The following is a 15,567-nucleotide window of genomic DNA, read 5'->3' as shown; positions in this document are numbered from 1 at the left end:
CAAATAGCACAATCTCAGTTTGGTGTCACATATCCAGACTAGATGATTATGTTTCAGTTAGAGCAGTTAGTGTTTCATGTCATTAATACACAGTCCAGTTATTAACAGCTGGTACTCAGTCTCTCATAGGTGCTGGAACTAGGAGTGCTGGGGGTGCAGTAGCACCCCATGGTTTGAAGTAACTTCCAGCATGTACACGGTTTACAGTTTGGTTCAGTGGCTCTCAGCACCCCCACTATACAAATTGTTCCAGCACTCCTGTAGACTCTTGAGTATTCTTACTTTTAAAAGATTGACTCTTTAGACATCTCTATTCAGAACCCCGTAACTGAAGTTCAGAATTACAGGAGTTTTACATAGTTGTAAAAAACTCTATTTAATTTAAAAATGTTCATGCAAAGAAATGCATGTGGTGATGAAGGCCTTTTACAGCCATTTTCAAATCAGCTTGAGCTTTACAATAATTTTTAAATGTCAGTGGTATTAAAACCATTATTTTCTTTTTCTGGTTGCATTTTAAATGCTCAGTTAACTCATAAGATATTATAGAAATATAACCTGTCTCACAATTCAGGGCAACTGCCCCTCTATTCCCCTCAGGCTTATTTCCAACAAAGGCACCCTCCCTCAGACTTTGCTGTTGTCTCTCCACTCTCCCTTCTGACTGGGGTATTTCCAGGCTGCACAGTTCCCTGCCTTAACTGTGTTATTCCCAGCACAGAGAGGTTACCCCAGGACACCTTCTTGCTTTCTCTTTAGTTAAGAGGTGAATTGCTACAGAGGTACAACATAGCACTTCCTGTGCAAGCTTACTTTAGTCTTAAGGTAAAAAGTATTACAGAGAAAATGTATTAAAAACAATAAAAGAACCAACACACAGTGATGAGCTGCCAAAATCTTAACAACCGGTTCCCTACTCACCCCACGAGGAGGTCATGTCCCCCCCCCCGAAACCCCTGCCCCATCCATCCCCCTCCGCTGTCCCCTGACTGACCTCAGAACCAGACAGGAGGGTCTCGTGGGACACCGTAGTGGGTGCCCACCCTGCCCCTAAGAGCCAGAGGGACCTGCCGGGGGGCGAGGTAGGGAGTCCTGGCATTGCTTACCGGGGGCAGCTCCCAGGAAGCATCCGGCAGGTCCCTCTGGCTCCTAGGGGCGGGGTAGCGTAGCTGGGGGGGGGGCAGGGGGAGTGGCCGCTCCCCGCACTGATCACATCAAAAGTGGTGCCTTAGGCACCAACTCCATGGGTGCTCCGGGGCTGATTGTCCCTCGAGGAACAATTGGTTCTAAAAGGGCTTCTAAATTTAACAACCAGTTCTAGCGAACCGGTGAAAACTGGCTCCAGGTCACCACTGCCTACACACATGCTAATAAGTTTACCAGCGCTAACCCTAACCCTAGCATGGATTCTGGCAGGAACAGTCCTTCAAACCCTCACCCAAGGCTTATTCCTTGTGATTACTGGTTTATCATAGCTTTAGCTCAGAACAAGCACCCAGACCCTCCAACCCTACCCTAAGGATTGGGGTCCTCCATGGACCATTTTGCTGAATCAGGAAGAAGGCCCTAACCCAGTTTAAAACCAGGCTATTTATCCAAGACCCCTTGCTTTGTCTGTTAGTCCATGGAGAATCTAGTTTGAGCTCATACATGTTCACTTTTCCAGGGCTGGGTTTCTCTGGAGATATTACAATCTGAGTGAATTTGCCTACTCACCCACTGCAGTTCTCCCATTTACCGTTCCCCTGGAAATACATACAATTTCACAACAACACATATGCAATTTTATTTTTAATACACTTGACCCAAAGGTATTAATCCTATTCAATAACATTTAATTTAAGTCAATAAAGTCCATTCAGGATATTGCAGGAAATTGTCAGTCTGTCACAAACCTACCATTAATATTATAATGGAAAGGGTTTTAGGATCATAAATCTTGGTTAGAAAGATTTCACAAATTCTTTTTGAGTACACAATTCTGTCAAAGGATAATATAAATTAGTTTTCTCCATGTCTGTGTACTGAAAAAAATATGACCTCCAGTTGCAATAGAACTAAATTGTTACAATGCTATCGTGGTTTAGTTTTAAATATTGTTAATCCATTTCCATTTCAATATGTTAGAGTGCTTTAATAAATGTACCATATTTAATAAACTGGCCAGCAATGAATAGCTATGTCTAATTTAATTGCTGGTGTCCCTGATTTGAAATTGTCAGTGTTGAACAAAGGATGAAACTGATTCAATTTTTTTAAAAAAGAATTATTTTTTATATTTGTACAAATCAAAATTCTCTTAGATTAACATATATCAATGAAAATAAAGCCCAACTAAAGCCTCATCTGTTTTTCTCCCCACCACTAAGGCATGCATTTAGACAGAATATAGGCATTAATTTTTCAATAGCTTGGCTTTAGTTGGTATATCTTAGCTTCAGTTGTGGTGGCTGTTTTTAAATAATTGATAAATTTTGTGATTATCTTTTATTTGTTTCATGAGCGTGTATCTGATGGCAAGGAACAGAGCAACCATGTTCCCAGTAATCTTGCTCCTACCTTATCTCCAATATACCTCATCCTGACCTGAAATACTATTGCAGTTAAGGTCCTGAGTTTTTCTCCTGTTCAGAGAGAACCAATCAGGCTTAATAGCGTAGTAGTTCTGTGATGTGTCGCTGTATTAATTTAGATGGAATAAAGGCACTCGAAGAGTCAAAAGTGTTAACAAGACCTTGTCTCTGTCCAACATTAAACAGTTTTTAACAAGATTTGGGGTTTGTATATAGAGACCAAACACACCATTAAAAATCCTTTTAACCCTTCATTAAAGATACAGAAAAGAAGGAAAAACAGAGCATTTGAAATGTAAAGTATTAAATAAAGCCTTCATTGTAATAATGGCCCTTTAACCTTTAGCTGGAGAGAGTTTTTAGAAGGGAAAAAACTCTCAACTGACAATGTCTCAGATAGTAATTTGTGTCCTTTTTTGGGGGAGGAGTTGAGATAGGCTGGAGCTGCTGCTAAAGTCTGATTCCATTTCCTAAAAGACAAAACAAGATGAACACATGCAAGAGGGGAGAGAACAGAAAAACAGAGATAGAAAATGCACCTTCTGTCTCTGGTATTGACTTTCACTTGCAATCTGACTGCTGGAAAAACACAGGCACAACACACAGTCTTATCAGCTACTGTGAAACCTGGCAAATTTGTACCAGCATCTGGCTGTTACAGGACATTGCTTTTAGCTGTCTTTCTGGTCACAGGCTTACAGCAGTATTGCAGAATACGCAGTCTTGGCTGCCTAAGGCAGACTTTTATTAAACAGAAGGCAAAAGAAGATTGGGAAAAAAAAATTAAGGTGGAGAAGGAAAAGGAAACATTGGGGCGGGGAAGGGGAGACAGTCTCACATCCCAGGTGGTGTGAAGCCAGTAGAAGTGGCAATGTCACCTGGGTCTCTCTCTCTGGCCCGTTCTGGTCAGGACAGCTCTCAGGATCAGGATGAGAAAGGCCTGGGGCCCCAGGAGATGGTGGGTCTGGCAGCCATGATGACGAAGCTTGCTCTAGTACTGAGATTCTCAACCTTTTTCTTTCTGAGACATCCCATCCCGCCCCAACAAGCTATAAAAACTCCACGGCTCACCTGTGCCACAATAACTGATTTTCTGCATATAAAAGTCAGGGCCAGTGTTAGGGGGTAGCAAGCAGGGCAGTTGCTCGGGGCCCCGCAAAGCTACATTGCTCAGGCTTGAGCTTCAGCCCTGGGTGGCAGGGCCCAGGGCTTCAGACCCATGCAGTGGGCTTTGGCTTTCTGCCTTGGGCCCCAGTGAGTCTAACGCTGACTCTGCTTAGCAGGCCCCTTGAAACCAGGTTGTGAGCCCTGGACCGTGAGTTGAGAATTACTGCTCTAGGAGACAATTTTTCTCCCTAAGTCTTTCTTTAAGGAATCAAAAAGGGAGTAGTGGGTGAGCCCATTCCCTCATGATTTTGTCCACCATGGCCTAATTTCTGACACACCAGTTTTCGCTCATTGATTTTTGGTCTCAGTGTTCTTGTTTACAGGCATGATCTTAATATAGTCCTTGAATTATACTAATAGGCCTCAGAACCCAGTGCTGCTACTACTCATATCAATAAATACATTTATTTGTTTACATTTGAAAGCCATTTCTTTACTTCTCTTATGTATACTATCTGCTTATTTTTATAATAGATTATTGCTCACTTAAGCTATGTCTGCCTCAGGCTAACGTCTTGCCATTCCTTTATGAGCAGTGCAGCCCCAGCAGTGGTAGCAGTTGTGGAAGCACAAATGCAGATAGAGCACGGGTGCTTTTGCTGTTCTGTTATCTCAGCCCACTCAGAGCAGGTAGTAGTAAAGCTGGGGGAGAGTTCCCCAAACAAGCTAATATAAACAAGGATATAAAGGCTGAAATATGCTTAGCCTCCTTCGTCCACAGAACTTCCTTTTTCTCTCAACCTCAACTGTTGTTCTTCCCAGTTCTCAGCTGAAAAAACAATCTGAAATCCTTAAAAAAAACCCAGTACTGTAGTAAAGACTGTACGCTGTCCCTGTGAACCAAGAGCTCAGCTTGAGCCAGTTCTAATAAAATATGTATATAGGTCTTGATAGAGAACAGAATTTCAACATATACTTACAGTTAAGAATATGCTTAAAACCCTTTCACTTCAAGTTTAAGTGCTGTCATGAATAGGGATACTTTTCTGAATCAGGGCCAAATATGCAGCTGGATCTAATAAGCCATATTTCTAAGATGGAAAATGAAGATTTTACTATTTGGTCGATATGAATTTAATAGTAAAGGAATATAATTTATAAATTACCCCAGCATTTTTATATAGAGAGGCTGGAATAATCAGGTCAATGCTGTTATTAAAATCTGTTCTTAGGGAAAGCCCGACACCTCTCAAGAAATCGGAAGATAATGAATGGGGAGGAGAGAATGAACAAAAAAAATTAAATAAATCTGTTTTGAAAGGGTTTAAAAGTTTGGCAGCAATAATATCTAAAGTGCCAAGGAAAGTGCGGCTTGAAAGAGCTGACTTAGTAACAGAGAGGGGGAGAGAGAGACAGAGGTGGTGTGATGGTTGTGACATGCTGTTTTGCAGTGAAGGAAGAGTACAGCAGCTGAGGCAGCAGGTGGCAGCAGCTTCCCCTCAAAACAAAGTGGAAATTGAAGCAAGCAAAATTAGCAGCAGCTAGCTGTATGGCAGCATTCTCCACTGCAATGCCATTTTGTCTGTTCTGTAGAACTTCTGTAAAAGAAGTGCTCAGTTGGCATACAGCTGCCATCTGGTATGTGAACAGATTGCATCTTAGAAAAAGGGTGTTCTTGCTTCTCCGTTTCCCCAGAGTGTGCATCAATGTATATGGAGCATCTAAATTCATTTTACAGGATGGAATTTCATGTATCAAACTCTGGATCTGATTTAACAAAGTTTGTTGCCAATTTTTGTTTCTGGGCCTTAATCTAAGCTGCGTTCTGCCATCATTCCCTGAGTATATTTTAAAATGGAGATTGACAGCTGTTTAGACTGTCAAGACTCTGTATAATAAGATGATAAAATTATGCACAATTTAAAAAATACATAAATCAAAATGGTAACTGCAGCCCAGAGACAACAGGTCAGACATGAATTCATGTAGTGGAAACTGTTCTGTTTGACTGTTGATTATTTCAGTACATACACTTAGGGTTTGCCTCCATGGGGACTTATTCGTGAGGTGAATTTAACTCCCTATGCAGACCCTTCTACCAGAATAAAAGAGTGCATTTTTGTTTGTTTTAGCTTATGTTGCTTTGGAAGCAGTTCAAGCTAAACTGAAAAAAGTACCCTTATTTCTGAATAAGAGTGTTCACATGGGGAGTTATATCAATTTAGCTATGGCAGTTTAACTGTGTAAGTATATCTGGAAAAATCTCATGTTTTGACAAGCCCCTAGAATGAAATGTAATTCCTCTGCATAAAATTTGAGTAAATTTAGGGGAGAAGGGGCAGTGTATAAGGGGAGGAGGGACTAAAAATCCACCAGAATCTACCAACCAGGGCTCCAGCAGTTCTCCTTTGTCCCAGCTGGCTGCTGCTTTGGCATACGGTCACTGCAGTTCTTCCACACCACTTGTGTGGGGTTGATTGGAGACACATAATACGGAATCCCTTGGCTCCTTCCTTATCCTACCCTAAACTCCTCCACATGCAGGACTGTTCTAGTTGTACTTCCCCAGAGCCCTGTGGTAAGAAACAAATTTAAGGATGTGCTAAACCTTCCGTACCAGAGGGAATATCATTCCCTGAAGAACAGACCTATTTGGGACAGTGGGTTGCACAAATGTGAACGAGGGCAGAATTTGTCCCACTTGGACTAAAGCCCTAGGAACAAATGTGGAGATCCCATTGAAATCCTCAGGATCTACATGTGCAGATCCAGAGGAAAAATCTGCCCCTTAATATTCAGAGTAGAGATCTAAGATGTTATTTGGTTAACCTGACCCCATATGGGGTCAGCACCATGGCCTTCACTGTCCTGATTGCCATTTCCAGGTGTGCCACTTCTTTGGATGTGGTAATTTTTTTTTTTTTTTTTTAAGTTTCAATACCAGAACTATTCATTAAAAGTTCTGGCACATCATTGCCATAAGCACTCCCAGAAATGATATTTTTATAAATACAAGGGGGAAAAGGGATATCTCTGAATGACAAGCATTTTATTACTAAAGCATCATGATCTAATGTGCAAAGGAGTTTTTTTCAGAAGGATCTGCCTAGTCTTATTGTGTTATATGTAGTATTTTAAAATAATTTTAATCATTGATCACCTTTAGGGGACTTTCAGTTAAAACTAATTTCTGTTTTAGACCCAAAACGGAGTCTGCCTGGATATTTGCAAAGTCTAATGCAATACAAGCCATTGGGGTGATGTCATTTGGTAAGTGTGTGTGTGTGTGTGTGTCTGAACATCTCTTCTCAATCTGCAGTCAGCCCTAATGGTTTAAATAATTTTACTTTACGATTGGACCTGCATGGCATATGCATTTTCCTTTTAAGTTTTTACCATAGTGTTAAGCTGGTTTAGGCAAAATTAGAGCTAGCCCTAATCTTTTTCCATTAGCCAGAATTAAACCTTTATTCAAGTTTGGATAAATATCCTCTGATATGCATAGTCCCCACTCTAACTTCTATTCCCACTGTTCTGATATCCCTCTGTAGGCTCTAGTGTGCTGATACTCTGGGGTCTTCCTATTGTTTGTTACTGCACAACATGCCTGTCGTCCCAGAGTGGGAAATGTCACATCCTCTGGATTTTTTCATCTGTACATTCTGGGGCACAGTTAACAGAGAAGCCCCAGACAGGATCAAGTGGTAGTTTAGGCTCCAGAAATCTAAGTAGTTGTTGTGGGTCATGGTGTAAACCTGAGGGGAGCACCAGAAGGAGGCACTGGACATTGAAATGGAATTGTGAGCAGAAAGCTGTGTCTGGGGTTGGCAGGGGAGAGCCAGCTGGCATTGTAGGGGATGAGAAGTCAGAATCATACGGCTGAGTGGAAGGCGGAGACCCACGTAGAATGAGATAAATATCCAAAATGTGAAGTCATTTGATGTTTGCCATGCACTGCATCCTTCATTTGTATTTATAATAATGAATTGATTTAAACTGTGCTATATTTCCCTGCCCTGGAGTCCACAAGCTTAGCATGGTACAAAATTTTTATTTTTAATGAAACGTATGTTTGTTTTTTAATTGCCATGTGTGTTTCAGCATTCGTTTGCCATCATAACAGCTTTTTAATCTATGGCTCTTTGGAAGAACCCACTCTGAGTAACTGGTCTCGCATCACTCATGTGTCTGTCTCACTCGCTCTGTTTATCAGTGTGCTGTTTGCTGTATGTGGATATGTGACATTTACCGGTTACACAGAAGGTAAGATACTCTACACATCTATTTTTAAGGCTTGGCCTTCTGACACTTTCCACCCTTTTTGTTTGAGTTCAGTTAACTCCCTGCAGGATAGAGAGAAGAGGAAATGCCAAGCTGATCATTGTCTTTTTATTTATACTTGAAAAGGAATGTCTGGGATTTATCCTTCTTACTTAATAGTCAAAAAATATGGGAGTGGGGTGAGAAGCCAGCCCAGGGCCTATGCGCTTGTGGAAGATGGTGTAGACCCAGGAGCAGAGCCCTGCTGGTGGAAAGTCCACACCAAGGAGAAACATTAGCACAAAACTGCTTTCTTTTGTTGGAAGGATTGCATGGGATTAGTAAAGCACAAAAATAAACAGCACTGCCCAGGAGTAGAGCATGGCCAGAGTGGATGGGGAAATATGATGAGTACATATAAAAGCTTAAATAGTTTCCACACATCCCCTCAACACGTTCTGCTGGCAGTGCTCTTATAGTGGCTAACAGAGCTGTTTCCCATGCGCCCAGCAGAATTTTGACGGAGTAGAGCAATGATACTTCCATCATCTGCACTCTTTCAGGATGAAATTGCCCTGGAGTGCAAGTGGTTAAGGTGCCACTAACTGGTATGACTGACACACACAAATCTCTGTGGAAGTTGCTGAGGGGGAAAAGAGACATTCTGAGAGAGTGGGGGGGAGGGGGAGTCAGCTTCCCTTCTAGCAGCGAGGAGAGAGGGAGGTTGGTGTGTGCAGGGAGCAACTTTCTGTCTAGTATTCCTAAAAACATACCGTCTTTTGCCTTGAGGATCCTCTATCTAAACAGGGTTTAAATTTTTCATTTTTCACAACTCAGGTATGTACTTTCTTTGAAACTGCAGCCTAGATTATTAATGTCAGAAATGTACCATAGGGTTCTCGCTGTCTTTGAAACAGATTTCACTCTCTCTCTGTCTTTGGGAATGAATGGGAAGAGGGAGGTAAGCATTAAGGGAGGAAGAAATTTGTTAAATACATCATTGTTTCTCAAGTCAGCCAAACAATTTTAGAGACATTTCTTCAGTGGTTTCACAATTCTTTTATGGTCCAGTTTAAAGCTGTAAGAGAAGGTTTATCACCTCATCTTTTTGTGGCAGACAGCAGCATTTAGCTATGCTTGGAGCAGGGGATTTTCACTCCCTTCCTCCCCCTCTGGTTGTTTCTTGAGCTCTACTGGACTCCTAAAAGTAGCAAGTCATATATAGTATAATGGAAGTCAGAGGTGGAAATCACCTGGTAGGCCATGTAGGTATAGTCTTAAGATTTGTTCATGTTCCATGGTAAGTTAGTCATTCAGCCTGAACTCGATCCCATGGTCACCTTTCCCCAGGTCCTTTGCTATAATCACTAGGTAAGGTGTTTACTTGAATTACTTGAAGCAGTATAGTAGTAAACTGATGCAAAAGGAATTACCAGTTAATAATCCATATGTTTACATAGGGCTTTGAATGTTTGAAATCCCCCAGTATAGTGTTGCAGCTGAGATTAGATCCTGTAATATGATACACAGGAACTTCAGCTCTCTAGCTGTACCCATCTAGTCTTCCTTATGTGATTGTTCTTGTCCTAAGAATAACAAAAAGGAAATCTGTTTGTTTTAACCAAATGTTTTTCTTTCTAAAACTGTGTCACATACCGATTAAAAAAACAAACAAACACCAGAAGCACCTTTACAAAGTCATCTAAAAAAGAAAGCTGCAAAAAATAGGATGACAATAGACTTAACCCTGTAATATGTGTATGATAGATACGTAAATACTCAAGTGGAAATGATCTTGAGAACACAAGAAATAATAGAAAATGCTGTTACTGTCGGGGTAGTGAAAGTTAATTTTGAATGTAATTTGTGATTATCTAATCATCATTTTCTGATTTATGTCTCCAAAAGTGGGTCACAAAATCTCAAGTTTTTGTGTACAGTTATTCTGGTGATTTATCTATTTGCATAAGTGTAAATGTCAACTAATAATTAGCCACAGTTGTCATTAATTTGAAATAATTTAATTTTTCACTGTTCTCTAGGAGATATATTTGAAAACTATTGCAGAGACGATGATCTTGCTACATTTGGAAGGTTTTGCTATGGAGTCACTATAATCCTGACTTTCCCCATTGAATGTTTTGTGACTAGAGAAGTGAGACATTTATCTCTTTTTCCATGATGTTTTAATCCTATGATTAATCTGTAAATTATATGGAGAGATCTGTCCTAATTGCAATTATTGACTAATCTTATGTAAATATCAATACCTAATGGTCTGGTGCATGCTAGCTATAGCATTTAGTGGGCTTTTTCTTGTGATTTCTTAAACTTAATATTGTTTTCTTGAATACTGCTGCTTAAATTCTCAGTATGGTGTAATGGAACTGGCATGTAGTGAACTCCAGTGTGGTGACTCACAAAGTATAGTATGCAGGAGGTGGTTGCAACTGATTGGGGCAGCGGATTTATAGTGAAGTAGAGGAAAAGTCCTGGAATGTTTCACTGTACTGTAATTGATTAATGGGAAATCTGTAGGAAATCTTTTCTTTTCATAAATGACTTCATGGTAAGAAGGTTTCACTGTGTTTATCAGGTGAATGAGAAGAGCACCACTATGTCTTGAAAATATAGCAAAGTCAAATGTTTGGGTTTTTTGCATAATTTTAATATGAAACAATGTCTGGAAAAGGAGGGACACCTCTCACTGAAGTCAAGAATTTGAGATGGTTGAGAGCCATAACATTCTCACTGTTCCTTTCAGTTGCATTATAAATCATAGCATATAGAATTTAAAACATGCTGCTTGTTAAAATAAATAAAGGGCCAAAGTAAAGTTGCAAACTGTGTTTTCATTTCAGGTAATTGCCAATGTGTTTTTCAGTGGGACCCTTACTACCATTCTCCATGTTGCTGTGACAGTAATTGTTGTTGCTGTAGCCACAAGCATATCTTTAGTGTATGATTGCCTTGGAATAGTTTTAGAGCTGAACGTAAGTGAACGTAATGCTCCATTATTTACTAATCACTCTTTAATATAAATGAAATTCTGAAAAATGACAGTATTCTTTTAAATGTAACATAGTGTAGTGTTAACAGTGTCACAGAAGGAAAGGAATTATTTACCTCCTCAGAAGTTAAGATAAAAGAACAATGTCCTGAAGCTAAGGAAGAAAAGTTCAGGCTGGATAGTCAGAGGACTTTCATAACCTTCAAGAGTAAATCTACAGTGAAATAGACTTATCAAAGGATGTGGCTGATGGCTATGGGCCATGACTACCAGTAGTTAAGTACAAATTAGATAAGACAGTGGAGTATAACGGGACCTGTTAAAATGTTGACACTTGTTGGGAAATTGTTAGAGTTACTGTAGTATTACAGGTATCTCACATTGAGTCACTACATCCTCTAGCCATGGCCCTGCCCCAGGTAGTGCTGCTGACTTTTGAGCCTGGATTTCTGTCAGGCTCCTGGCAGAAGGGCAGTTGCAGCCAATTTCTTCCACTACTATTGGACTTTCCTTTGCACTTGAGCCACCACCACCGTCTTCACTATGGGAAGGCCAGAGTATGGGGGATCCAAAAATGACCTCATAGGAGGGAAAATATATCTCTTGCAAAGTGCCATCCCTAAGACTCTGAAACTGCCTCAAATTGAAGGCAGAGGCTCCAAAACCGGGAATTCAGTTTAAAGACAGATACTAAGGTTTTTCTTGTCTTTAATACTTACACAACACAAAGTGTTAAAGACTGTGTAACAGAGTAGCTTGCCCATTAAGTGAAACTGGCCTCAGCACTCTTGTTCCAGGCCAAGTGTTCCCAGATGGGCCAATTAAGAGGGCAGGGCAGCATTTGGGGACCAATAAGAGTCCTGGTGAGATCTAGTAAGAATCAGAGCAGACTAAGTGAATCAGGAGCAAGGTAGGAGAAGACAACTGCCAAAGAAAGGAGGTGCTTCCTGGGAGAAGGCTAAAGGTAGGAGAGCAGCAAGAGGGATTTGCTGGCTGGTGTCTCCAAGCCAAAGAGCTAGGAACAGATGGCTGAAAGGAGGAGGAGGAGGAGCAGCAGCAGCAGAGGGAGTTGCCTGCTGACCCTAAGCCAGAGCCAAGGGCCAGAGAAGGCTGAAAGAAGGGAGAGCAGTGGAGGGGCTTACCCACTGGCATCTCCTTGTTGGAGGGCTGGACCAGAGGAACGGTAAAAGGAGAATACTCCCAGCAGAGAGGCTGGGGGAGTCCCTGCTGGAAGGAGCAGGGTTTCACCCCAGAAGGAAGAGGAGTTTTATTTACATTGGGGTGATATGGACTATGTTTTGGGATATATTATGGAATACTTACACCATGTTTGTAAATAAATTGTTTGGGACTAGAAGATAAACTTGCATGGAGTTACTGGGGACTCAAAAGTGTGGGGTCTTTTTTGTTTTGTTTTTGTTTTTAAATAATCTTCCATATAAGTAAGGGTTCCATAAATATAATAATGTTGTCCCTTTTAGCCCATGCATTTAGCCAATATCTGAGTCCTTGCCAGGTTGTTTCCATTGGGAGAAGAAGCTGAGAGATGAGTTCGGTATCTCTTTGTGTACATTTTTGTAAATAAACAAGATTACATCAAAGTCCTGTTTCCCTGAACATAGTAGAAACAAACAGGAAGCAGTTTCCTTGTTCAGAAAGCCTAGTCTGCCTTCTCATTGAGTATTATGCCTAAAAGAATTTCTGTCTCTTGACTTCCTCCCAAGCACTATGATCACCACCGCTTCAATTGCTGTCAGCTCACTTTCTCCCTGCTTTCTGCTTCTTTTAATCCAAACACAGATACAGCTGCCAATAAATCAATTCCCTGTGTTTGCAGTCAGACTCTAGGAAAACCCCGTGGGCACAGGGTGTAGCTTCTAGGCCTTGCCATGGTTGTCCATGACTTGGGCAATTGCTTCTGTTGTTTCAGCTATCACTAAGCAAAAGGGCCATTTAATTGCTCCATCATGTAGCCTGAATGAAGGGTGCATAGTACACCCATCAACTTCTACTAGGTCTGTAACTGATGACTGCCAATAACACTTCCCAGCATGACAATATAAGTAACAAGAAAATACAGATGAATGAAACAAAGACACATTAACGTATGGATTTACCTCACACCCTGCACTCTCCATAATCAACAAATTTAGGGGTACTCTTAACTGAAATTAATGCAAACTACTCATAAAGTGTGTGTAAGAAGGTGACAAGTTCCAAAATCATGCACAGAAATGCAGAGCTCTCTGATAGCAAATGATGCATGGCTGCAACAATATTTTAGCCTGCACTGGTGCTTTATTAAGAAAATACTTCATCACACGCTTAACTCCGTACCTATCCAGGACAGCACTTAAGCATGTGCTAGACGTTTAGTTAGTTTCCTTAAAAGTTCAGCACATGTGTCATAAATGTAAAGGGAAGGTAACCACCTTTCTGTATACAGTGCTATAAAATCCCTCCTGGCCAGAGGCAAAACCCTTTCACCTGTAAAGGGTTAAGAAGCTAAGGTAACCTCGTTGGCACCTGACCCAAAATGACAAATGAGGAGACAAGATACTTTCAGATCTGGAGAGGGGGCGGGGAACAAAGGGTTTTTCTGCCTGTGTGATGCTTTTGGTGGGAACAGATCAGGAATGCAAGCCTTACAACTCCTGTAAAGTTAGTAAGTAATCTAGCTAGAAAATGGGTTAGATTTTCTTTGGTTTAATGGCTTGTAAAATAAGCTGTGCTGGAGGGAATGTATATTCCTGTTTTTATGTCTTTATGTAACTTAAGGTTTTGCCTAGAGGGATTTTCTGTGTTTTGAATCTGATTACCCTGTAAGTATTTACCATCCTGATTTTACAGAGGTGATTCTTTCCCCTTTTCTTTAAATAAAATTCTTCTTTTAAGAACATGATAGATTTTTCATTGTTCTTAAGATCCAAGGGTTTGGGTCTGTGTTCACCTGTACCAATTGGTGAGGATTATTATCAAGTCTTCCCCAGGAAAGGGGGTGTAGGGCTTGGGGGGGATATTTTGTGGGAAGACGTCTCCAAGTGGTATCTTTCCCTGTTCTTTGTTTAAAATGCTTGGTGGTGACAGCATACTGTTCAAGGACAAGGCAAAGTTTGTACCTTGGGGAAGTTTTCAACCTAAGCTGGTAAGAATAAGCTTAGGGGGTCTTTCATGCAGGTCCCCACATCTGTACCCTAGAGTTCAGAATAAGGAAGGAACCTTGACAACATGCATAACTGTTGTCCTGAACAGGGATGGTTTCCTGACTCAGGGTCTGTGTTTGGAGGCATTGCTCAACAATATTGTTCTGAGCAGCTGCTAGGAGCAAGTTAAACTGCTGCATTGATGTTTTTCATGCACAGGGAGCTTTTCTTTGTTTTACTGAAAGGTAAAAACTTTAAGGAAATCCAAGTAGGTGTTTTGTGATAGTGCATGAAAGAACTATAAGGATTAATGAATAATACTGCCCCTTTACATTTTTTCTAAAAGCCTGTGAGGAAATGTTCCTAAATATTTCATATGATAAAATATTTCAAAGCTATTCAAAATGTGGGATTTACTGTACTTCTGGAGCTGACATTTTTCATGTAATTTTGGCTTAATAGAAAGCAAGTTCATGTAGGGTAAAATTTCACCCTGTTACAGTAAAATGAGTAAGTTGTAACTGTTTCCTTCATCCTGAGACATTTCAAATTATAGTGCAGATTCTTTTGCAATCTATTTGGGTTTTGATGATTGAAACCACCCTGAAGAAAAGCTACTATTCTAGTTTCATTTCATAGGAAACTTTTTGCACAGATCTAATTACAACCATTTAACTATAAACTAATTATAAATGTTTGTTTTGTGCTGGAGATGTGAATATGTGCGCTTATGGATTTTTTTGTTTCCTCCTCCCAGGGGATTCTCAGTGCTACGCCACTTGTTTTTATCATCCCAACAGCATGTTATCTGAAGCTGTCTGAAGAGAGATGGAACCATTCAGATAACCTAATATCCGGCCTGATTCTTACTGTTGGTGTGTTAGTGATGACAGTTGGATTTGTTATGACTATCTTGCATCCCCAAGAATGTAGCCATGGAAAAGAAATGTTCTACTGCTTCCCTCATAATGCCTCTCTTTACAACAGTACACTTCCGCCTTTTTAGCTAACTTGCCAGTTCTGAGTCTAAAGGGCCTGTCAGTCAGTCCATACTACTTTAAGTATGACTGGAACAGAGTCCTCTTATGCTTTCATACTGACTAAGAATCTTAAACTGTACAACTATATTTGTGTATCGTGTTTTATGCTATTGTCTTTTTCTAGATGAGAATTAAGCTTTGACTTTTAAGATTGTGAAATGCTTTAAAGTGCATTACATCAAACCTGACTATTCAGTAGAGCCTTACTAAATAACTCAAAAATCAATGCTAAGGATGTAATTTTGCAAATTAGCAAATTAGTAATCAAATACAATTAAAAAACATAGATTAGGCATCTCAAAGCCCTGGTCTACACTAGGACTTTAGGTCAAATTTAGCAGCGTTAAATCAATGTAAACCTGCACCCGTCCACACGATGAAGCCCTTTATTTCGACTTAACGGGCTCTTAAAATCGATTTCCTTACTCCACCCT

The 15,567-nt window shown here is 40.4% G+C and overlaps 1 protein-coding gene across 1 annotated transcript in view; it reads left to right on the top strand.

The window, feature by feature from the left end:
- The window catches only part of SLC38A11 (solute carrier family 38 member 11), a 39,264-nt gene extending 24,165 nt beyond the window's left edge, over nt 1-15,099 (top strand). Inside the window, exons 8-12 of the mRNA XM_077830365.1 lie at nt 6,880-6,950; nt 7,782-7,943; nt 9,983-10,095; nt 10,802-10,933; nt 14,851-15,099. Of these exons, the coding sequence (XP_077686491.1) occupies nt 6,880-6,950; nt 7,782-7,943; nt 9,983-10,095; nt 10,802-10,933; nt 14,851-15,099 (727 nt within the window). The remainder of the gene's footprint in view (nt 1-6,879; nt 6,951-7,781; nt 7,944-9,982; nt 10,096-10,801; nt 10,934-14,850) is intronic.
- Nucleotides 15,100-15,567: the final 468 nt, after the last annotated feature.

The sequence above is a fragment of the Eretmochelys imbricata genome, chromosome 11, assembly GCF_965152235.1.
Source record: "Eretmochelys imbricata isolate rEreImb1 chromosome 11, rEreImb1.hap1, whole genome shotgun sequence".
Lineage (NCBI taxonomy): Eukaryota > Metazoa > Chordata > Testudines > Cheloniidae > Eretmochelys > Eretmochelys imbricata.
This window is presented reverse-complemented; position numbering and strand designations above follow the sequence as displayed.